The sequence below is a fragment of the Mesoplodon densirostris genome, chromosome 16, assembly GCF_025265405.1.
Source record: "Mesoplodon densirostris isolate mMesDen1 chromosome 16, mMesDen1 primary haplotype, whole genome shotgun sequence".
Taxonomy (NCBI): Eukaryota; Metazoa; Chordata; class Mammalia; order Artiodactyla; family Ziphiidae; genus Mesoplodon; species Mesoplodon densirostris.
This window is the reverse complement of record NC_082676.1, coordinates 45,961,771-45,986,168: the sequence shown is the minus strand read 5'-3', so window position 1 is coordinate 45,986,168 and position 24,398 is coordinate 45,961,771. Positions and strand designations below refer to the sequence as shown.

The window sequence follows — 24,398 nt, the reverse complement described above, 5'->3', positions numbered from 1 at the left end:
ACCCAGGAGGGCTCTGCATGTGGCGGTGGCGAGAGTTAGGAGTTGCTGTCCCAGAGTCATGCTGTGCAGCCCTGTGCAGTCCCTCTGGCTGCCCTGGCCCCGTTTCCAGGACCCTGAGACCCAGGCAGTGGCGGGCAAGGCAGGCCACACGTGTCCCACACAGACCAGGTTTCCAAAGGCGCCAGACCAGTGGTCTTGCAGCAGGGGGCTGGTGCCGATGACGGTCCGAGGTCTGGAGCCAGGCTGGTCACTGTCACACCCAGTGCCCCAGGACCCAGCACTGGCGGTTCAGCTCCGGCACCTCCTGTGCAGAGCTCCGGGGCCAGGAATCTCCCATGTGTGGCTGGTATCCTGCCGAGAGACGGCGTGGTCAGTGCCAACGGCTGCCTTCCTCCACCCCCACCCCATCGGCCCACTGACACCCACCAGCTCCCCACCCACCCATCTATCAAGCTGCACCCAGCTCTCTACCCACTGTCCCACTCACCGTATCACCATCCGCCCACCCAGCTCTCCACCTCTGCCACGCCCCCATCACCCACCCATCTGCCCACCGGTCCACCAACACCTAGACATCCACCTGCCAGTATCCGCTGCCATGCACTCACCAACCCACCAAGATATCCACCATCACTCACACACGAACCCCCAGGAGCCTGCATAGCCCTAGAACCCACTCAAGCATCTCCCACCTCTCAACACCCATACGCCCACCACTGCCTCATCCAGCCCCCCAGCACCCCCTAATACTCCCACCAGCCTGGCTTCCCACACACACATCTACCCATAACCTGAAACATCCACCCATCCAGCCACCCAGCCACTCTCCAACTCACCCGGTTACTCATCGGCTTCCCAACCTGCCAACACATCCACTAACTCATCAAGTCTCTACCCCTTAACTCACCAACATACCCATCCAACAATCTCACACTGCCCCACCACCAACCCTGCACACCCACCTGCCCTGACGTTCACCCACCCCACTCAAGCCATCCACCTACCAACTTTCCATCCCCCCACCCTTCACCTACCCACACCCTCACCTGCCCCCCAGCCACCCACCCCGTCAGGCTTCCCTGGGCTCCGCTGTGTGCTCCCACGTGCTTGAGGAGCTGTGGGACGGTTAGAAGGAGAACAGTGAAGATGACTCCTGGGCCCCAACTGTACTTGACCTAAGGCCAGCAAGCAAGTACGTGGACGTCCCAAAGCCGGCCCCGAGCAGCTCCCTGGGCCGAGACATGGGGCAGAGACTCTACCACCTCCCACTACGGCCCTCTGCTCTTGACGGCCTGGGCAAGCACAGGGGCTGGGAGGCTCGACTGAGCCAACATGCTCACTCTTCTGTTTTTCTTGATTCTCGGAAGCTTGCTCCCTTGCCTTCACCCAAGCACCTCCTTCATGTCTTCCTAACACACCAGACCCATTTCCATCTCCAAGCTGGGACCTGCCTAAAATGCCCTTTTACCTACTGCTGCATTGAACACCCAAAGCCCAGCTCAAGTTTCTCCTCCTACAGGAAGCCCTCCGGACATCCTCTCTCCAGCCTCAGGGGTCTCCCTCTCTTGGAGCATCCACTCCAAGTGGTGCTCTGTCAGCGCTGCCCCCCCACCCCCCAGGATTAGACAGCCCAGGAGAAAAATGGCTCAACCCTTGGAGAATATTCCATGGTGAATCAATGGAGCCAGAAAGATAAGAACAAAGGAGATCACAGGGAGGAGAGACTGCCTGGCATGGTGGGTGGGACTGGCTCAAAGGGCAAGGGGGAAAACTAACAGTGACAGAGTGCTTATAGTCTACACACCATCCTAGGTTCTGTCCTCACAAGCCTAAGCCCATTTTACAGATGAGGAAACTGAGACTCAGCCAACATAAGCAGCTGCCTTAGGATTCACAGCTACAGGCCTGCTGGGTTGAATTAATTTCTTCCTGATTCGAAACTTCAGCATTAAAAGAAATGTGTTCTCTGCTGGTTTGTTTCCCCCTCCGAGCTCTAAAGGATGCTCAGATATACTTCTCATCCTTTAGGGTCAGACATCCTTCAGAGCAAGCCCCTTGAGGTGGGAATTCCTGCTGAAGCCAAGTAGCTGCTTGCACTCCTCCAAGGACAGACAGCTCATGACTCTTCCTCCACCCCCAAAGTAGTTCTGACTATTGGGAGATTCTTCCCCATAACAAAGGCTGGACGGGAACAGGCAAAGATGGGGATGGTTGTACCAATTGTGCAGAGTGGGCATGCGTGATTTTTTTTTCCTTTGGCGTTTCTTCTGTTTTTAATATTCTCTAATGTTGGTGCTTTGCTAATTTTACTATATTTTTAAAAGGGGTGGGAAACATTTGCCAAACATTCTGGAATCGTTTGGCCTCAGGAAAAACATTTGTTTTGGCCCCAGTCACTGAAACAGTTGCATTCTTTGGAAGTGCCTGCTGCCAAGATATAGGTGTTGGGATTTTTTTTTAAATCTAAAAGCAAATATTTGGTGCTCAGAAAGCCTTGATTGTTTTTCTAAATGAGTATTTAGAAATGATTGTAGCTGCTTACCATTGCCAACAGGCAGAACCTTGGAGAGTTTGTTGGAACAGAGAGAAAGTGATCATGTGATTTTAAGGAAAAAGAAGGGCCATGATCCTTATCCTTCTGTGAGTCAAAATCAGGTCAATTCGCTGATGACTGGGGTCCTCCTCCCTTCTCTAGCCTCCCAGGAGGGGCTTGGGGCCCAGAGCTATTTACAGTGAGGGGAGCCCTGTCCTCACCATACACCCCACCAGCCCACCACGACTCCCCACTCACTTCCCTTCTCCTGGTTCCTTTACTTTGGGGCCAGTCACCAGCCAGGAAAAAAGAAAAAGCCTTATGCTATAAATCAGAGAATCCCACCTCAAAATGCCTACTGGCCCAAGCAAATGACATAATTGGGTGAAGTGGCCAGAAGCAGCCTTTCCTTAGCTTTGGTTAACTGTTGTGGGTAATGTGGGCTGTGATCTCCCAAAATGATCTGAGAAACTGAAAATCGGGATTTTGAAATCAAATCTCCTGGCTTTTAAATGATGACAACTAAGGCTTTTAAAGCATTTAAAACCGTCTGTGGGCCAAGCAGCATCTCTCAGGCTGGACTCAGCCCACAGGAGGCCATTTCTGACCTCTGACTACTTCCCGGCCGGCATCTTTGTCCCATGACTCAGGTCTGTGGCTTCACACATTCCAGACCCTCGGCTGTGGCACCCTTCCCTGCTGTCCTCTGGCCGTTGAGTCCCCCACTCCTCACTTGTGAATGCGCCCTCCTCTGGGAAGCATTCCATGGGCCTCTGTGCCCACACGGCAAGCTGCACATCCTTCTCTCCCTGTGCATGTCCCTTTGTGCTGTCGGGGTCTCCCCAACTAACCTGGGGACTCAGTGCCATCAGGGAGTGGGTCTGCTTCATCCCGGAGCCCGCAGCCCCCAGCACCTGGCTGGGCACAGAGCATGTCCTGAGCTGACTTTTTATAACAAATGAAGAAACCATGCGGGAGGAGAAGGAGCGATCCCTGAGCTGGAGGCACGTGCTCGGCCCACCTTCCCTGAGATTCTGTACATTTGAGAGTCTCTTTGCTCAGCCTCTCCTCCTTTGGGTACAGACTCAGGGTGGGGAACTGTACTTGGAGTCTGATAGTCAAAGGTTCAAATCCAGGCTCCACCACTGACAAGCTGAGTGAACCTATTTTTTTTTTAAAGCTGTGTGACTTTTGACAAGTAACTTCACCTCTCTGGGCCCGCAAATGGATGTTAGTTACTAAGGAGCCAGCAGACCCTGCAGGCCCCCTGCTAGAAGCCTTTCATTATGTGACCTCAGAGAGATGTGAAAATTTTAAAATGCCAGTATAGAGGGGGTTTGGGTTCAACCACCTCTCTTCACAGATGAGGTGGCCAAGGCCCAGAGGTGGGAAGAGATCTATCCAAGGTCTCACTCAGAGGGTTGGCAGCAAGTATGGGGTTCAAATTCCCTTGGAACCTCCCAGGCTTAGCAGAGTATTCAGCCCATAGGAGGTTCTCAGAAGATGTGATTTATCTTCCATTTTTGGTCCAAATATCAAACATGAAGTTTTTTAACATTCAGCCTCTTCCAGTCCTAACATCTCAATCCCTCAGTGGGAAATCACTGTCTCGAACTCTCTCCAAGGCACCAAGATCCCGGGAGATCTGCTCTCAGCTCTGCTGAATTGTGTGAAGTCACATCTACTGTTCCAAAATGGATTCATTGGGTTGGAAGGATCCTTCAAGACCCAGAGCAGCATCACAAATGTGCAGACAGAGAAATGGGGGCGATCACAGAGGAAGTGACTTGTCCAAGGTGCTCCAAAGCCAGTAGAGGAATTAGTGAGGGTGGGCAGGTGGCTGGTATTGCCGTTCTTGACTCCATAGGAGCTCAGCCTATCAGAGAAGAGCCAGATGGACCCTCTCCACCCGCTGTCCAAGGTACTGAAGAACCCTCTCCAGGACTCATGGGCCCATCCAGAGCCTGCTGTCTGGCTGCCCAACCTTGAACTCTTACCTCTAGAAAGACCTGGGATGTGGGGAGAGATGGGGAGATGAATCAAGGTCGGCACTGAGATGTCTGGCTTTGGAGACCCTTCCAGCTAGTGACACCATCATCCCTCTTCCATTGCCGCCCTGACTGCCTCTCCAAGTCAACCCTGCTCTGTAAATCTGCATGCTGAGGGTGCTTCAGAAACTCCATCATATTTGGTAATATCTGTTTACTTATTTCCTTCCATTTTCTTCTTCTAGGCTGTATGGAACATGAGGACACAGACTAGCTCTGCTTTTATTCATCGCCGTGTCCTCGGCACCCAGCACAATTCCACACACAGTGCTGAGAGCATAGATTTGTTGAATGAATACGCTGGAGGATTTGGGAAGGATTTGTGTAGGATCCATGTGGAGGGGAAGGTTGGGTTTTCTGGTTTACCTTGGGGATGGGTTGTCTCCTAGGAGATCGAATGGGGGTCTCATCTCTCTCTTCACTAGAGTCCATCTGCTGGGGACTCCTTCCTGGGCCATAGCATTCTCTCCACCTCTTTCCCACACTCAAGATCAGGCTGAGTCCACTGAACCTGCCACCTCTCCCCAGAGCCACTGATTCCTTCATTTCCTCATTTGTTGAGCACCTACTGTGTGTCCGCCTCCATCTGGATGCTGGGTCTGCAGACAGGAGTCAGATGCAGACCTGTCCTCTGGGTGCTCACAGTCTAGTGAGGGGAAGAGATGACAAGAGCAAACATGCCTCCAGCTCTCACTGTGTCAGGAGCCATTCACTGTGCCTCGTGTTCACTGGCTCATTTAATCCTCAGAAATGGGAGTTAGGTGCCATTACTATGCCCATTACACAGATGAGGAAACTCAGGCTCAGACAGGTTAAGTGACTTGTCCAGGGTCTTACTGCTGGGATTTGAACCTAGGCAGCCTCACTCCACAGGCTGGACTTGTAACCACTATAAAATTCTCCCTCATCTACTCGAGTGCCAGGGAAGGGAAATGCAGAGGTGAACACATCACCTCTGCTAGGGGCTGGAGAGGGGACTGGTTACTATTGCTGGACATCTGAGCTAGACTTGGAAAGCACTGTGAAGCTCACAATTCCACTGGTAGGGTTTGGTTTTTTTGTGGGTTTTTTTTTTTGCCAAAGGGAGGCAGGGAGCAGGTCATTTCAGGCAGAAGGAACAGGGTGTGAAATAGGTTCTTGGCAGGTAAATGAGGTTTTCAGGAGGTGTGAAAAAACTCATGATGTTGGTGGTTGGAGGAAAGCAAGATGGTCTGTGAGGCTGGAAAGCCCAGTACACGGGGCTGGAGGGGTGAGGAGTGGAAGGCTGCAGTTGCAAAGATGCTGGGTGCCAGGGGTAAATGGCCCGGCAGGCCCCTGGGGGGTACAGGGTTTATCCTGCACCTGGGGTTTCTGCTGTATCATCAGACTTACCTGAAGCCAATTCCTGGCCTGCCCCAAACCAAGGAATTGGGATCTCCAGGGAAATCTTTATTTTAACAACTGTCCCCAAGTGTTTCTTAGGATTGGGGATGATTGCAGAAACACTGCCTTGGGCAAAAATGGGCATAAGGAACTACGACACAGCTTGAGCTTAGAGTCGCCCAGGCTTCTGAGCCAAGGAAAATGACATTGTTGCTCGGAATCCATGGAATGGATTTTAAAAATGGAAATAGTCCTCAGAGAAACTACCCCATGAAGACAAAGTGAGCTCAACCATTCACTGGAAAGGTACTGAGGACCAGCCCCGTGCTAGGCACTGGGGCTGCCCCACAAATGTGGTGACAAGGTCCTGGTCCTCATGACATTTCCATTCCAGTGGGGAGAGAGTTAGCAAAGGAGGATTCCAGGAGTGATGAGTGACTGAAAGAAAAGCTGAAGCACGAGCGGGATGGCTGGAGAAGGCTTCCCGGGGAATGTCCAGGAGGGTCGGCACAGGACCTGACACCCACCAGGGATGCTCTCACAGGAAGGTTTGGGGCTGGGAGGGGGTGGAGAAGACATGATTTTGTGTCTTAGGAAGATGGATGGGAAGAGAATCGGCCCGAGAAGCAGCAGTTTCCACCCAGAAGTTGCTGAATAGCCCAAACAGGTGACAAAATGCAGACTCCCTCCTGGCAGCAGCCCAGGGACAAGCGCAGTTCAGAATTTGGTCTGTGGAGCGGCAGAAGCAGCGTCTCTGGAAATGCAGAATCCCAGGCCCCACCCTGATCTCCTCAGCCAGAAACTCTGGGGTGGGACCGGGCAATCTGTGTTTCAGGGAGCCCTCCAGGGGATTCTGATGCTGACACTGGCTCAGCTCTCTCTACCCCAGTGGCAGGGTCTCAGGTATCTCCAAGCTGCATGGCTGTCTGTGTGCCCAGCCAGTTGGCATTGATATTTATTTCAGAAATATTTTCTGTTTCCATTTTAATAAAGGAAGCAGACTCAAGCAGTACTATATTGGATTTGATTTTGATCTAATAAAAATGCCAAGTTGCTCTGAGCCCAGAAAAGTCTGCCTTGAAATTCCCTCTGCTATTTTGAGGGCAGCAGCGGCAGAGACTCGTCTAGATGGAGCTCCCAGAAGCCACCTCTATACCCGGCGAGTGACAGCCTTTCACTCAGCCCAGCCTCACAGACACACCTGGCAAAATCAAAAGCTTGTCTCGGGCATTGAACTGGACAGCTGCAATCAGCTGCAAACCCCAGTTGTCCCTAAAAGGAAGACGCAGACACCTGGACCATATGGCAGCATTGCCACCATCAAGTGTCACATCTGATGTGCCCCCGAGCTAGCTGGTGGCACTGCAAAGCCCCAAAGGCAGGTTTCAAAGGCAAACTCTTTCCTCAGGAAGAAAAAAAAAAAATGTGGCAGAATCTATATCACAGTAGCCCAAGAAAAAATAGCAACTTTTGGAACAGTTAAGATAACCAAAAGTTCATGTAACTCTTTATGTAAAAGTGGCTTCTCGGGTGGGATATGGTGGGAGAAAATGAGAAGTTTAGAGAGGCAATTCAGCACCTACTGTGTGCCACCCACTGTTGTAGGCTCTCAGGATACAGGCGTGAACAAAACAAAAGACAGGGTGCCTAATCTCATTGAACCCAGCGGAGAAAGGCAACAAAACTAAAACCAGGTATGTAAGTATAATTTCAGAGAGGTACAGATATGATGAAGAAAACACAGTGATATGAGGTCGACTGGGGAAGCTGGTGCAGGTTAGGGGAGCTGATCTGAGGAAAAGCTCAGAGAGGAGACAAGGGACTTCCCTGGTGGCGCAGTGGTTAAGAATCCGCCTGCCAATGCCGGGGACGTGGGTTCGAGCCTTGGCCCGGGAAGATCCCACATGCCGCAGAGCAACTAAGCCCGTGCGCCACGACTACTGAGCCTGTGCTCTAGAGCCTGTGAGCCACAACTACTGAAGCCCATGCGCCACAACTACTGAAGCCCATGTGCCTAGAGCCCATGCTCTGCAACAAGAGGAGCCACCACAATGAGAAGCCCGCGCACCGCCATGAAGAGTAGCCCCTGCTCGCCACAACTAGAGAAAGCCCATATGCAGCAACAAAGACCCAACACAGCCAAAAATTAATTAATTAATTAATTAAATTTTAAAAAAGGGAGACAAAGCCAGCCATGCAAAGATTTAGAGGGAGAGCATTTCAGGTGGAGACAAGAGCACATGCAAAGATCCTGTGGAGTGAATGAGTTCTATATGTTCAAGAAAGAGAAAGGCCAGGGTGCCTGGAGCAGAATGAGGGAGGGGAGAGTGGGAAGAAATGAGGTGGAGAGTTTGGGGGCCAGAGCAGGAACGGCCTGGTTCCCAGGATAAGGGGATAGATCTACACGTCAAGCTGAGTTGTACTGCCCGGGGGGCCATAGATCTCAACAAAGTCAATCTGTGTCTCAGAGCCTCAGCCTCTCAGTCTACACAATAAAAACAATCAACCCTCCTTCCCAGGGCTGTGCCAGCCATCAGATGAGACAGCTGTGAAGTGCTCAGCGGGACCTGCACACAGTAAGTGCTTCATCATGCAGGTTCCTGGCACTCCTCCTCTCCCGTGCATGCTGCTGGCAAGTCAGTGCACCAACCAGATCTGAGCAGTTGCTCAGTAGAGGAATGTTGCAAAACTTGTCCAGGCCTTTCCAAAACATTTTCTTGGCCAAAATCCCACTAGCAGCTAAGAGGCCGCATTCTGGAGACGGTGTCATTTCCCTAGACGGTCTGATCAGGCTGCTCTCCAGCCCATGAACCATGTGAGGACCCAGTCCACAGGTGGCTGGGCCCCGCATCCCCAAACGCTGCCTGGGGTCTGGCAGATGGGGTGTGCCCAGCCCACATTCGGTGCCTCCCCCATCAGCTCCGACAGCACATGGGGTCTACCTCTTCCTCACTGTTGTGACTCTGAGACCCCAGCGCCTCCGCTGGTCCCCGGGGAAAGACAGCCATCCGGATAACTCGGCTACCTGCACACATGGCAGAGGTGCTGGGGACTCTGAGGTTCCTTTCTTCCCCGAGAGGCTGGGACCTGGAAAACCTGTGGGAGCCACAGACCCTTCCCCACCAGCTTCCATGCTTCTCTTTGAGCCCCAGGGTGTTAGGACTTCGTGGCTTCTCCACCTCTCCCCTCCCCAATCTCCCTCGATGGTCTCAAAAGTCCCCCAGCTTCAACCATCTCTGTTCTCAACCCTACACGCCCCTCAAACTTGTCCTCTCCAGGTCCATCAGTGGGTGACATCTGGCCCTTGACTGCTGGCCTGAAAGTTCTGTGCATATCTTAGGTTCCTGGCCGCCTCCATCCGTCACCTCAAGTCACCCAAGCTGATGCTGTGGGTGCGCCCTCCCTCCCAGTGGAGCAGGCTGCTGACCTCCTACGGGGCCAGAGCTTTCTCCACCCGCCCCAGGGGAATTCATGCACCCCACCCTACCCCAGCAGCCTTCAAACAACACCTGAGGAGAGCTACTGTCATGTCTGGAGGGAAAACTCAGACCGTGTGCTCTGCACTGGCTCCCCAAGTCACCCAGTAGGGCGTACAGTGATAACCAGCCTGGAACACGGCTTCCACCTGCCATCTGCCTTTCCCCGCTTAGTCTGCCTCCCTGGCACCTATTTGTATTTTCTGGGATCACCCAAATAAGGTACTTGCTGTTGGATCCTTATCTCAGGATCTGCCTCCAGAGGAGCACAAACAAAGCACTCAGACGACTCTTCCAGCAAAAAATTCTTGTATCCTCCCACTTTTATCTCTGTTGTCACAGGTCAGGCCACCGTCACTCCGGGGGATGAGGGGACAGCATCTAAGCTGGTCTGCTGGCCTCTACTCTTCCTCCCCTCCCATCCTTTTCCCACATTGCAGATGGATGGAAGGAGGGATGGATAGATGTGGATATAGGTAAAGATGATGTAGACACAGATATAGCTACAGATACAGATACAGATAAATAATCTGGGCAAGTCTCTTCTGCGCTCAAAATGCCCCTCCCCCCCACTGCAGAGCCAGCTCCTTCCCATGGTCCTGCCTCATGGGCCCCCCAGTCCCATCTCCTCCCGCATCCCAATCCCCACCCCCCATCGCTCTCCCTGCTCCGGCCACGTGGCCTCCAGTGCTGGCTGCTGTGGAGACTTGGCACCTGAAGGCCCCTCTGCCTGGAAGGCTCTTTGTTTGGCTGACTCCTTCTATTTCCTTAGGCCCCAGCTCCAGCGGCCCCTCAAAGAGGTGGCTCTAAAGAGGCCGCCCCCGATCACTCTTTATCATCACGTTCCTTAGCACCTGACATCACCATGTTTGTTTCAGAGTTCACTTCTTTCTTGATTCTCCCTCCCTCTAGACTCCCACCCCACAAGGCAGGAGCTCTGCCTGCTCTGGCTCCCGGCTGCAGCTCCAGTGCCAGCACGGAGGGTCTGCACAGCTCAGTATTTGCCGAGGGCACGAAAGATGGAATTCTCTGCAGGCTGTTGACCTGGGGAATGCATGTGATGCTTGGGAGGTGAAGTGGATGCCAGGACAGAGGTGAGGGGCTGGGTTGGGGGTGGAGGGCTTCTGCGGCTCCGCCGACGCTGGCTGTCCTCACTTTCCATCCCAGGGCTCGCTTTCAGGGCCAGATTTGCTCTCTGGACTCTTTCTTCTATCCTCAGCCCTCAGGGATCTGGCCTTTCCTCCTTCCAGCTCCCTAGCTGCCCCCAAGACAAGCCCCACGACCTCTTTCCACCCAGGGCTTCCTGCTCACTCTGCAGGGGCCTCAGGGGGCTCCAGCCCAAGCAGGGGAGCCAGTGGCACTCTGGAACGTGCCAAGGCTCTCAGCCTGTGTCCCTACCATGTGCTGCCTGAACCCCTGTGGTGGATTCCTGCTCTCTTCTGTTATCCCTGAGGCAGGTGCTCCCCAGCCTCCTCCATGCCCTGGCTCCTGACCCCTTCCTCCAGGAAGGCCCCCACCCTGACACCTGCCATGAAGCCACAGTCTGTGGGTCCAGCATCCACCCCAGTTCCTCGGTCAGGCAGTTAGCGTTCTGGACATCTCCCTGGGCTGGTGTCTCCTACAGGAGCCTCTTCCCTCAGCGTGAAGACCAGACCCTCTCCTCCTCTCCAGCCGGGCCTCCTCCCAGGCTCCTTCACCCACCTCCATCTTCTCCTCTCAGCAGAGCCATTTCTCACTCCGTTACTAGGATCCCAGGGGTTGGGGGCAGACAAACCTGAGTTTAAATCTCTGCTGTCTTAGTTCAGATTCCCCAGAAGCAAACCCTGAGATAGGAATTGGAGCAAAGGGGTGACACTACAAAGATGCAGGGAAACTTGACAGAGCAGGGGACATGGCCCAGGGGAAGGAAGGCGGCCAACCCAGGCAGCTGCTAGACCTGGTAAACCTGGCTAATCCTGCAAATCACACACCTTGGGGCGATACCACTCAAGGGGCGAGGGAGCCAGGGTGTCTATGTGGCAGCTTCCCTGGCACTTCCCGCCTTCTGTGGGTGGAGGTGGGGCAAGCCCCCAGGCACAGAGATGCAGATACTGGCAGCTGGGAGGCACTGTAGCTTCCTAAAAGGCCTGAGAGATACAGGCAGGGCACAGACAGCACCTGCTCTAACGGCTCTGCCACTGACTAGCTAAGCTGTGTGACCTTAGGCAAGTTGCTCCACTTCTCTGAGCCCTCATTTCTGCAACGTGTGGTTAGTAATCCCGGCTGTAGGGGTTGGCGGTCAGCAAGAACAGGAGATCAGGCATAAAAAGCCCTTAGTACAGAGTGGGGTGGGCAGGGAGCATGGGGTGTGCATTCAGCAGGCTCGGATGAGATTCTGTCACCTTAACTTTAGCCTCAGCTCCTTTCTTTTCTGTGCAGAGCAAGGCCTTTCTCTCCTTTGACCTCCCCTTTGCTTTCTGGTCCAGACATCTGTTTTCTGAATGGGAGCCCTAGGTTCTGACCCCCACAGTGAGGCATATGAAGTCAGTGCATTCTGAGCTGCTGCAAGTATCCACTGTTCAAACAGATCTTGTGAGCTACCACCTCCCTGACTTGGCTAGTTCTGCCCCAGAGCTGTTGTCCCTTCCAGCCAATGGCTAACCCCAGCCTGGATGGAGCTGTGGTTCGCCTGCCTGTCTTTAAGGCACCCCCATGTCCCTCTTGCTTCCTTAGCATTCCGACCCCATTGCAAGGGCTGTGGCTGCTGTGTGCGGAAGACTTGCTCTGCTAAGACCCCAGCCTCAGTTTCGCCATCTGCAGTATGTGTCTGGGGAAGAATGCAGGGGGGCAGGGAGAAGTTGGCCTGGCCCATCTCCAGGGTCCTCTCTTCTCAGACGGCTCATGAATCTGCAGCACTGGCTCCTGCAGGTGAGGCCACTTACGGGCAGGGTATCTCTCGTGGCGGCAATCCAAATGAAGGTCCTCCTCCTCGTGCCCATCCCCCTTCTCCATCCTGGAAAGAAAAGAAGCCAAAAGCCGGTGTAAGAAAGAGCAGGCTGAGCTGGCAGAGACCCGGGACCTGGAAAAGTGCAGCCCCGCCCCTCTGGGGAACATTTTGTGAAGCAACTTGGCCCATTGTCCCACGGGATCCTTCCCACGGCCCTGTGAGATGGGCATCGTTATCTTTCCATTTTATTGATGAAGAAACTGAGGTATTGAAAGGTGATGTGACCAATCAGGTGCCATGCAGCTGATAAATTAAAGGCAGAATAGGGATGCAAACCTACGTGCTCTCACAAAAAGATGTTCAATCACGTGCAAATAGCATGTGACACGAGAATGTGTACAGTTTGATTTGCTTAAAAATTACACACGAATATGCACAAAACATTACTTGCCAGAACATATACCAAAGGGTTAGTGGTGATTAACCCCAGATAGTGAGAATATAGTGGATTAAATCTAGAACCTTCTTTTTGAACTTAGCCCTATTTCCTGATTTGGGGGCAAAGGACTTTTATTAGCTGCGTCACTTTCTTTAACTAAATCAAAACGTTCCCTAAAGATGTTTCTACATAGAAACAAAGCCCTGGTCTTCTGACCTCTGCCACAGTGCTCTTTCCCACCAACCACTGTGAGAATTTCTCCTCTGGCATCTCAAGATCACTGCAGTTCCAGAGGGAGCTGTCTCTACTGGCCTGGCCGGGGATGGGATGACAAGCACAGAGCAGAGGAAGGGTCAGAGTGAAAGCAGCTGCAGATTCTCTAACACAGCTCCAGACCTAGACCCTGACCCCCATCCCACCAATGGCTGAGCCAGAGCATGGGCAGGGCCATAGTCCCACCTGGCACTCATCCATGTGTAACCCAAATACATTCCAGAGCTCCACGAGGTCCAGTCCACACGTGCCTCACCTTTAGACAAACATAACCTACGCCTCCAACGTAGAAACAATTCCAACCATTACTGTATGTCCTAAAGAACACTGAAAGCACCCCCGATTCCTTATCTGTGGCCCTGCACCTTGACATCGGCCCTCTATCCCTTGCTTTGCTTTTACTTGCCTTGCAGCTGTCCTAGAACATCTCTCGTCTCACATCTCACTTTCAGTGCCCCCTACGCTCTCTCCAGTGCCCCCAGCATGGTGTCTTCCCATTTCCCCACTGCCCTCTCCTTTCCACTGCTCTCCTCTTTTCTCTCACGCAAGGATGTCTCAATTCTTTCCAAAGCAGATGCCCCACCCCTGTTTTCTGACACTTCCCATCACCTCTTATTCCTAGCTGCATAGCTGTGTCCAGAAGCTTGGGGCTAGAGGAGACGTGGGGCAGGCGGTGACTGACAAGCAAGCAATGCCAGAAGTGTCCCCAGTAGAAGGGAAAGAAATACTCATGCAATGATAATTTGGGTCTCCTAACACTGTTCATTCACGCATTCAGCAGGGATTTCCTGAGGCCCTGCTCTGTGTAGTTTGTACCAGATGCTGCAGAGGGTGGAAATGTCTACTTCATAGTCTCTGCCCTCAAAGAGCTTCTAGTCAAGTAGGAAGTCAAGCACGCACACGAGTTAGAAAATGCCATGCATTAAATAACACACTTCAGGATTGCCTACGATAATGTCTGCACCAGGGGCTAGGCCTGTGCTTCCCAGGAGACAAACTCTGAACACAGATCTTATTAACAAGGACCTTCTGTGGCCTAGGAAGCCCCAGATGGCAGAACAAAGGCCTGAGTGTAGATGCTATAGGAAGGCAGATATCCTATAGATAACTGACGCTATAGGAAGGTTCAAGGGAGGTTCAGTATAAGGGAAGATGTATTTTTGTTTGTTTGTTTGGGTTTTTTTTTTTTTTCGATACGCAGGCCTCTCACTATTTTGGCCTCTCCCGTTGCAGAGCACAGGCTCCGGACGCACAGGCTCAGCAGCCATGGCTCACGGGCCCAGCTGCTCCGCGGCATGAGGGATCTTCCCGGACCGGGGCACGAACCCGTGTCCCCTGCATCGGCAGGCGGACTCTCAACCACTGCGCCACCAGGGAAGCCCTGTAATCTGATTTTTTAACTTACCCTTAAAGTTCCAATGTCTTTATATCAGTACACATAAGTCCCGCTCATCTTTCCTCATAGCTGTACATGAAAGAATAATGAATATTCAATAACCTATTGATAGACATTTAGGTGTTTTCCAGTTTGTTCACTCTTCCAAGTAATGGTGCATGTGTATCTAGCAAGGGGGTGAGTTTCCCTTCTGCAGAGGTGCTAGAGGCGGGAGAATGCCCAGTCAAGAAGGTGCAACTGGGGACTTCCCTGGTGGCGCAGTGGTTAAGAATCCACCTGCCAATGCAGGGGACACGGGTTTGAGCCCTGGTCCGGGAAGATGCCACATGCCGTGGAGCAACTAAGCCCGTGCGCCACCACTACTGAGCCTGTGCTCTAGAGCCCGTGAGCCACAACTACTGAGCCCACATGCCACAACTACTGAAGCCCGGGCACCTAGAGCCCGTGCTCTGCATCAAGAGAAGCCACCGCAATGAGAAGCCCGTGCACCTCAACGAAGAGTAGCCCCCGCTCGCTACAACTAGAGAGAAAGCCTGCATGCAGCACTGAAGACCCAATGCAGCCAAAAATAAATACATAAATAAATTTATTTAAAAAAATAAAAATAAGAAGGTGCAACTGGATTCAAACACTGGATAGGAGGCTGCAGCAGATAACTGAGCCCATTTCATCCTGGACATCACCTTCCTGGCCACGGCTAGAACCTCCGGGTCAATAGATACCAGCCCAGCCAAGTACTGGGCCTCCCACATCCTCCTGCATTTCACAGCCTCAACCTTGAACCCATTCCTCGATCTACTCCAGCTCCCAGTTCTCATAGCTTCTTATCCTGAGATCATCTTCCTCCAGGTCTCGTGCTGGGCACCTCCTTAGGCTCTGCTGGGAGCCCCGCCCTGGGGAGAGGGGCCAGCGAGTAAAGGAGCTGATGCTTTAGGAGAGAACAGCCCCACCTGGCATGGTAAGCCCCGTCCCTGGTCACCCAAACCTTGCTGCTAAGAAGCCCAAAGTTCAATAGTCAACATATAAGAACAGCTGCCAGTTAGTGGGCACCTGCTGAGCTGGGGGCCACGGGGACAGCTCGAAGTCCCCACCCTTGAGATGCTCACACCTGCTATACACATGAACCAATAATCACAACTTCATGTACTAAGTTTTAAGCTAGAAGGACATTACGAAGGTTGAATAAGGGTGACTGTCTAGACCAGGGGTTGGCAAACTTTTTCTCTAAAGGTCTAGATGGTAAATATGTGAGCCCTTGCGTACCACATGATCTCTGTCACAACCATCCAACTGCCCTTGCAGTTGGAAAGCAGCCGCAGACAATATGCAAACGAATGGGCACATTGTTTAATAGACGGTTATGTACAGCAGGTGGTGGCCTGGACTTGCCTTCCGGAAGATAGTAGGTTTAACCTCTGATCTAGCCAGTGGTTCTCCATGTGGAGGCCCCCTGAAGTCACCAGGGGAGTTTCAAGTTGCCCGGTGATCAGAGTGTACAAACAGGGTTGAGATTCACTTGTGTCGGGACCAGCAGAGGCTTCACAGGAGGAAGCGATGCTGGAACTGCATCTCGAAAGTCCACAGGACGCGCTCGCCTCTCAGAGAGGTAGCTGGGATCCAGCGCAGGTCTACCTGTCTTTCTGCTGTGCTGTGTGGCCGTTCTGCAAAAAGCTGGTTCCTTGCACAAATGCAGCCCTCTCCACCAGGTTCACCAATGAAAATAAACAGCCTGCAGGGTCCTGGCAGCTGTCTGGTGAGTGGCTAACGCTCGGTTACGGCAACGCCTGTGACCCTTTGTCCCCCTAACCACCGTGCTTCCTGGCAGAAAACACGCGAGGACAAGAGGATGCTTTGGGCACAACTGAGACCTTGGGCCCTGCAGTGAGGCGGGATTGTGGCTGAGCCCAGCTCTGTTATGAATGGACAGCTCACCCGCTCTGAATCTCTGTGATCTGGAGTTTTCTACATGGCCATGGGCAGGACAGTGGTGGTAGGAATGACCGTAGGACAGCTCCCACCACCCCATTGGTTGTTGTGAGGTCAGAAGCCCAGGACCTGGCACAGAGGGAGGGCTCAGAACAGAGTAGCACTACTACTGGTTTTCAATCTGTTTAATCATTGGTCTCCCCACAAACATTTTAAACTCAGAGAGAAGAAGGATGGAGTTTATCTCCTTCTCCACTTGTAGTCTCAGGGTCTAGCACAGCGATGGCACAAAGTATCCCAAAGAATGTCAGAAGGGAGGGAAGGGAGAGTGGGGTAGGTAGGGAGGAAGGGAATTGAGGAAAAAGCAGCCAAGGCTAAGAGCAGACCACCGGGGAGGCAGCCCAGGTTCATCCAGGGAGGCTGAGCTTTGTATTGAAAGAAAAGGAAATACTCAAATGTCACTAGATGACTGTCTTCTTTAATTTGAAGTACTTCCTGCAGGAAATATTATGTGCTTTCTGAAGACAGGGTTTTTTGTTTTTTGTTTTTTGTTTTTTGTTTTTTTTTATGGTGGTGTGAGGGGTGACCCACGAATCTAAATAAATGCCTTGAAGGGTTAGCGGGGGATGCTTGGGGTGAAGCAGTGCTCAGAAGGGGCAGCGGGTGGGTCCCAGGGCCCCTCAGGCCCTCCACGCACCTGCTGTGTCACCTTCCTCTCCAGGTCTCAGCGTCTCCTCTGTGAGGGAGTGGAGCAGTGGCTCCACCATGTACTCGTTCTCTGAGTCTGGACACGTCCCTGTCATCCCTGAGCCTCGATTTCCTCATCTGATAAATGGGCATTATAATGTACCCACTCTTAGGGTTGTCATAAGGATTCAGTGCATAATACATGCTCTAGCTCCATCTGTTTGGCGTTCTTACAGCACCGCCTGCACTTGCTCCTGGCACAACTGTTACTATCATCGTCAGCATCCTCATTGCTGGGGCCTTTGCGGTCGGTCACTCTGTGACTCTACCTCCCAGCTCCTGATGCAGAAGGATATTATTTTAACATATTAACCAATGCTCCCCCTCAAAAACCCCCACATACACCCCTTCTTCTCATTCCATCATTTTGACCTCGTTGCGTCAGGAAAGGGATGTTTTCCAAGAAGCAGTGAAAAGGCTTCAAAGTATGAAACACCTCTGGATTCAGGGCAGAGGGAAGCACAGGGAGTCACAGCACAGCCTTATGCCCCAGAAGAGAAGAGTCTCCCCAAACTGGGGACAAGGAGAGTCAGAGCAGAGGCTGAGTGAGCCGATGTTGTGACAGAAAGGTGAATGAGCCCTAGGGAAAGGCGACAGAAACAGAGGTAACTGCTCAGACTTTCACAGGAGAGAGAAATAAACTTGTACACTGTTTAAATCCTCGTTATTTGCGGTATAATTACACCTCATTATTTGCGGTATATTTACATTGATTCAAACCTGTATCCCAACCACAGAGGCACTACCATCGTCATCATCTTTACCATCATCCCCATTTCACAGCTGTGAAAACCTTGTAACTTGCCCAAAGTCTAGTGGTGAGCTGGTAACGATCAACAATCAGCTCTGCCATAGAAAGTGCTCTGTTCTGGGGTGCTTGTGGACCTCTGTTGGGTGAATACTCCCAGCATGGCTGATCTGAAGCAGAGAAAAGGCTTCAAGGTGTCAAACACGGGCTTCCCTGGTGGCGCAGTGGTTGAGAGTCCGCCTGCCGATGCAGGGGACACGGGTTCGTGCCCCGGTCTGGGAGGATCCCACATGTTGCGGAGCGGCTGGGTCCGTGAGCCATGGCCGCTGAGCCTGCGCGTCCGGAGCCTGTGCTCCGCGACGGGAGAGGCCACAACAGTGAGAGGCCCGCATACCGCAAAAACAAACAAACAAACAAAAAGTGTCAAACACCTCTGGACATCACTGAACGTGTGATGTCACTGAACGTGGCACCAGGAAGGCATCTGTACACTCTGCTCTCATGGGCCAGCTCCACCCCGGCAGCTGGCTGGTGGCAGGGCAGGGATTTGAACTCAGGTTTATCAAGAAACAGGCCCAAGCCTGTTTCCATTGTGCCCTGCAGATTCCCGGCTGGCAAGGGATGCTCTGTCAGACTCACCATGGGTACACCTACACTATGAGGTCCCCGTGGAAAGTGGGGCTGGGCATCATCCAACTCGGGCTCTCCCAGAACAGCCAGCAGGTGTGCAAATGGCAGTGAGGGGTGTGACCACACCGTCACAGAGTCACTGCTCCAATGACCCACAACATCTAGAATCGGGTTGACCCTGGGCATTTGCTCTTTTTGAGAGAAGAGAAGGACACAAGCGATGGAGCAGGGAGGCTCCAAGGATTTGATGGTTTGAACAAACGTCTTGTCTTACAGGGAGACCCCTGGCACCTGCCCATCTAATTCCAGAGCCAAGTGTGGCCACAGCAGCTGGGGCACTGGCAAGAGGTTTACCAGGTCTTACCTCTGTTGTGGTGGGAGCCCCGGGCCTCCCCAGCACACAGCTCCCAGCACGCTCTCCAGCTGCCGTGGCCCTCTCTGTGCCATCCTCAAAGCCAAACCCTTGCTTGCTGCCCCAGGCTGGCTTGTTTCCCAAATCTCCAGTCACTTCCTAGTACAAAGTGGCAGTCTACGATGTGTGCTTCTCAAACCGTCTGATAAAGGACTATGTTTTTCCCCCTTAATTCTCAATCTACCTCGGATCAAATTTTTAATAAAATACAATAAAAATGAGTTGCTAGAAAATGAAACACACACACACACACACAAAAGGTACGCTTGGGAGTACCAGCGATATCAACTCACCATGAAAGTTTCCAAACACGTGTCTCAGTTCCTCTCCCTATATCATCATGGACGTTTGCAAATGGGCCCTGGTCCAGGGACCACACTTTGAGGAGCACTGTGGTGTAGAACCCTTCTTTATCCACTGGCCCCTACTGGCCATGTCCACCTCCTGACCCATAACTGGGCTGCATCTGCTCTGTCCTCTAGCCCGACGTTTCCCAAATGTGCCGGTGACCACAGGTCACCGAGGAGCTTTTAAAAATGCAGATTCTGGTTCAGTGGGTCTGAGGCAGTGGGTCTGGGGCAAGGCCTGCATTCTAACAGGTTTCCAGGTGGGGTCGATGCTGTTGGGCCCCAGACCACACCTGAGGAACTAGGCATTGGACCCTGGGCTCTGGGCACTTGTGAGGCTCCGCAAAGGGTCAGCCCAGTCACCTTCTACGTCCTGGGCTGTCACCCAGTGGGCCCAGGCCTCCAGTGCCCTCCCCACAGTCCAAGCTGCAAATGAGCTTCACCAAAGAGCCCGCAGTAGTGACGGTGGGAAGGAGGGCACCCGGAGCCCTCCCGCCTCCACTGGGCTGATATTTGGAGAAAACATGGAGGTCAGGGAGCAGCTGTCCTGCAGGATCATTTCCAGTTCAAGGACCACTCTGTTCTTTTCGCTTTCCTTTCACACAGCATTGGTCATCGAGCTAATCTTGGGAGGGCCCTGAAATTTCCATGGAGCCATCTCTAATTTCTGGGCACCCCGCGAGAGGTGCAAGGCATCCCTGAGAAGTAATATTCAAGCGGCGAGAGTGGAAACATCCAGGTAAGAGGGAGCTGCGATCGAACACGTCTCAGAGGTTAAATGGCTAAGAAACAGTCACAGAGGACAAAGAACACAATGATTTTTTTTTTTTTTTTTTTTGGTGATACGCGGGCCTCTCACTGTTGTGGCCTCTCCCGTTGCGGAGCACAGGCTCCAGACGCGCAGGCCCAGCGGCCATGGCTCACAGGCCCAGCCGCTCCGCGGCATGTGGGATCTTCCCAGACCGGGGCACGAACCCACGTCCCCTGCATCGGCAGGCGGACTCTCAACCACTGCACCACCAGGGAAGCCCACACAATGATTTTTAAATGATGCACTGATGATGGAATGAAGGATGAAATGAAAAGAAAATTTGGCAAATGACCACAGGTAGGAGATTAAGATTCTATAACATCCCAGCAGAAGTGCCATTCCAAGACGGCGGAAATAAATGGGTTTTTTAAAAGATGCTTTTTTCTCTCTCTCTTTTGCTATTTTGTGAGTAAGATCATCATGATACAGAACAGTTGGAAAATACAGGAAAGATAAATAGCCACAGTGCCAACGCCCTCCCCTGATCTTTGTGTGTGGTTGACAGTTCTACCTCCTGTTTCTCTATTGGGTTTTAAAAAGAGACCTCTAGATATTAGCGCCTTGAGATTATTTTGGGAACAGCATGGGCTAGAAATTATTACTCAGAAAAACAATCACTAGCGTTAGTGGAGCCCCTACCCCCGCACCCCGTGCCCACCTTCAACAGTTCCAAAGGCCCCTGACAACATGAAAATCTCTACACCTGACTTATCTCAAAGATCAAAAGACCAGGTGAGCAGAGGTGAGCGCACCTGAGCAGCGTGCTGTTCAGCATGGCGGCAGCAGTGTGGGAAAGGCCATGGAAGCAAGACCAGTGGCAGCTCCTAGAGGACAAAGGTCACCTTGGCCAACAGACTGACCAGCGACCTCCCCACAAGGCTGCTTCCCCTCTGCTGTCACCCTCTCCATCCATCCCCTATTTGGGAATAAAGAAGGGAGTGGACCTGCATCCCTGCCCCGTGGAACTTGCATCCGTGGCCAGTGCTGAGAGAGGACGGGCGGGGGAATTCAGTCCAGTTCAGAATCGATGCTTGAGGACTTCCCTGGTGGCGCAGTGGTTAAGAATCTGCCTGCCAATGCAGGGCACATGGGTTCGAGCCCTGGTCCAGGAAGATCCCACATGCCACGGAGCAACTAAGCCCGTGCGCCACAACTACTGAGCCTGCGCCCTAGAGCCCATGAACCACAACTACTGAGCCGGCGTGCCACAACTACTGAAGCCTGCGCACCTAGAGCCCGTGTTCCACAACAAGAGAAGCCACCGCAATGAGAAGCCCACGCACCGCAACGAAGAGTAGCCCCCGCTCACCGCAGCTAGAGAAAGCCCGTGCGCAGCAACGAAGACCCAACACAACTAAAAATAAATAAAATTGATTCTAAAAAAAAAAAAGAAAAGAAAACAAAGAATCGATGCTTGAGGTAAGATCTGCAGGCCCAGAAACAACAAGGCAAAGAATGGGGGGCACCCCAGATAGAGAGGACAGCCATCCTGAGGCTGCATGGAAGCAGAACGACTCTGTCTGGGGAACTTCCAGGGGAGGGGCAGCTGTGTGCAGGGGAAGGGGCCCGGGTCCACAGGGAGGCTCATAAGTTATGGCAGGGAGCTGGGCCTTTGTCCTGGGGCTGTGGGAAGGCACAGCAGTGTTTTAGCAGAAAGATGAGGGTAGAGGCACCCTGATCACATTAGCCTAGTGAAGAGGCTTTGGCTGCTGGGGGAGGACAGATGTGGGGTTTACATCTCACCTCCATGTAGGATGTGAGAGCTGCTGCCCTGGTCGAGGATGATGGGAGTGAAGACAAAGAGACGTGACCCACCCATAGGGGAAAAGCACTGGATTTGGGGTGTCCTGACATGATGTGCAGAAATCTGCTTGCACAAGCAGGACCACCCTGGAGAAGAGCGTGGAAATAGGACCAGGTTTGGTGGAGACCATCATGAGTGGGTACTGGCCGTGTTGATTTTCGATGGCTTTGAGGATCCAGGGTGGAAACACCAGGGAGGCGGCTGGATATGGGGCTGGGGGTCAGGAGGGGACTAAGAACTCAGGAGTCCTGGCGCGTATGTGGCCGCTGAGGCTAATGTCGAGGAAGGGCCTAGAACTGACCTTGGGAGCATCTCCATTTAACAGAACAAGGAGGAGGGGTTGGGAAGGGCTGCCTGGAGCCCAGAAGAATGGCTGGTGGGAGCTGGGGGGAGGGTGTGTGCACATCATCTAGGCCTCTGGGAGCTGGTTCAGCGGAGTCAGGGATGGAGGGCAGCTTGCAGTGGGTTGAGCCATGAGGGGAGGGGAGGAGGTGAAGACCAGCCCTTCCAAAGGTTTCCCTACAACAGACAGGAGAGAGAGCAGAGCCAGTGGGGAGTGGGGTCCTTACGGCCCTTTCTGCTCCAGTCATGGGGATGGGTAAAGAGGGGGTGGTCCTCCACTATGCCAGAACGATTTATGGCCAAGCCAATCGCCCCCAGGTTGGGGTGCAGCTGCTCTGCGTCTGCCCAGAGCCCTGTGAGTCCTGGCACCCAGGAAGGAGGCTTGGGGACGGTCCCCATGCCGCCTTCTCTTCCCAGTAACATCCAGTCCGCTACTGTGCCAGCCCCCCCGCCCCAAATGCTGTGGGAGGACGAGAGAGATGAGACAGCCAGGCCAAACTCCCACCCATACCCTACTCTCAAATCACACCAAACTGCTTAGAGTTTCCTAACTACCCTTGTGTGTTGCCCGTCCTGGCCTTTGCTCGCACTGTTGCCTGTGCCTGGGAATGCCTTCTCTCACCCACTGCCCGTCTGGCCATGCGCGCTGTGCGTACCTTTAAAAACCTGGCTTGAGGGTCTCGTCTGTGAAGGCTTCTCTAGCCTCTGTCTTCCCCGGGGTGCCCAGCCCTCCACCTGGAGTGACCTCCAGGAGACCCCATCGCGGCACCCAGGGTGATTTGCTGCCCTCCCAAGACCAGAGCCGGGGGGCCGGCAGGTGATGGAAGGGGCTGGACGGCTCTGAGGTGAGTGACTCACCTGGGGACTCACAACTAATAAACTGCAGAGCTCATTCCAGCCCTGGTCTATTTCCTCGTGGCTTCCACAGGGTTAAGTGAGAGTGTACAGGTAAGGCCCTCGAACAGTGCTTGCAACAGGGGGGACTGCACCACGATAATGAACAATATAATTACTACGGAAAGTTAATAACTTGAGCATCTGTGGCTCTAGGTGTCAGGGACAGAGCGGAAGCCAAGAAAGCTCACTGCTCTGGCGCGGAGGCAGATAAAGTGCACACACAAGTTCAGAGACTGGGACGCGCGCCTCATGCCTTGGAGCAAGGGCATGTGACGGGGTGATCTGACCCTGGGGAGGGCAGCTGCGCTCCTCCCTGGAGGCCCCGGCCCTTTGCTCCGACCCACCCACTCACGGCGGCTTCCCCGGGAGCGGGATGCTGGCTCAGTTGAATTTCCCCTGGAGTCCGACCCAACAGGGTCTCATTTCCTTCCCCGCATTGTTAAATGAGATCTGAACATCAAGCATTCAAGAAAGCCCCGATGTGCAGATATTTACCTTTCGTCCTGCAGCTTTCGACCCTCCCCTGGGAGGCCCGATTAAGACGCCCTCCTTGGGGACGACAGGCAGGGTGAGGCTGGGAGGGTTTAATGCCAGACGTTTCTCAGAGCTGGGACAGGCAAGGCTGCTCAGAGGAAGCAGGTTCGCCCTCCCCCACAAGCCCAACATACGGGGCACACTGGCCCCTACACATGCGCGCACACACACACACACACACACATCCTTCTTCCACACACCGCTACATTCCACAACCTCTGAAAACGGTTCGGAATCTGCCCAATCACTCTTCAGACTCACAGCTGGCTCCTGCAGAGAAAAATCCAGCAAGACAGGGATGGGGTGCAGTGGGGCGGGCGGCAGTACGGGCCCTGCTACTCCATCAGCCTCCACAGGGCACCGTCTTGTCCTCAGTCAGGGGTGGCTCTCTCGATGATAGTAATGGCAAGGGCGGGGGCGGGGGGCGCCTGGGAAAACCTGCACCCTCTCCAAGGGCACGTCTTATCCCACACCGCTCTTCCGTATTCACAGCCCACTTCGTACCTCACCCACCTGTTTGCTGTGTTTTGTTTTTTTGTTTGTTTTGTTTTGTTTTGTTTTGCTGTACGCGGGCCTCTCACTGTTGTGCTCTCTCCCGTTGCGGAGCACAGGCTCCGGATGCGCAGGCTCAGCGGCCATGGCTCACAGGCCCAGCCACTCCGCGGCATGTGGGATCTTCCCAGACCGGGGCACAAACCCACGTCCCCTGCATCGGCAGGCAGACTCTCAACCACTGTGCCACCAGGG

General features: G+C 53.2%; 1 protein-coding gene across 2 annotated transcripts in view; it reads right to left on the bottom strand.

Moving 5' to 3' along the window:
* Window positions 1-253: 253 nt before the first annotated feature.
* Window positions 254-24,398, bottom strand: part of GSG1L (GSG1 like) — a 225,504-nt gene continuing 201,359 nt past the window's right edge. For both annotated transcript variants that reach the window (XM_060078770.1, XM_060078771.1), the window contains 2 exons: window positions 12,341-12,411; window positions 254-351 (listed from right to left, as the gene is read on the bottom strand). In XM_060078770.1, coding sequence (XP_059934753.1) covers window positions 254-351; window positions 12,341-12,411 — 169 coding nt within the window. The remainder of the gene's footprint in view (window positions 352-12,340; window positions 12,412-24,398) is intronic.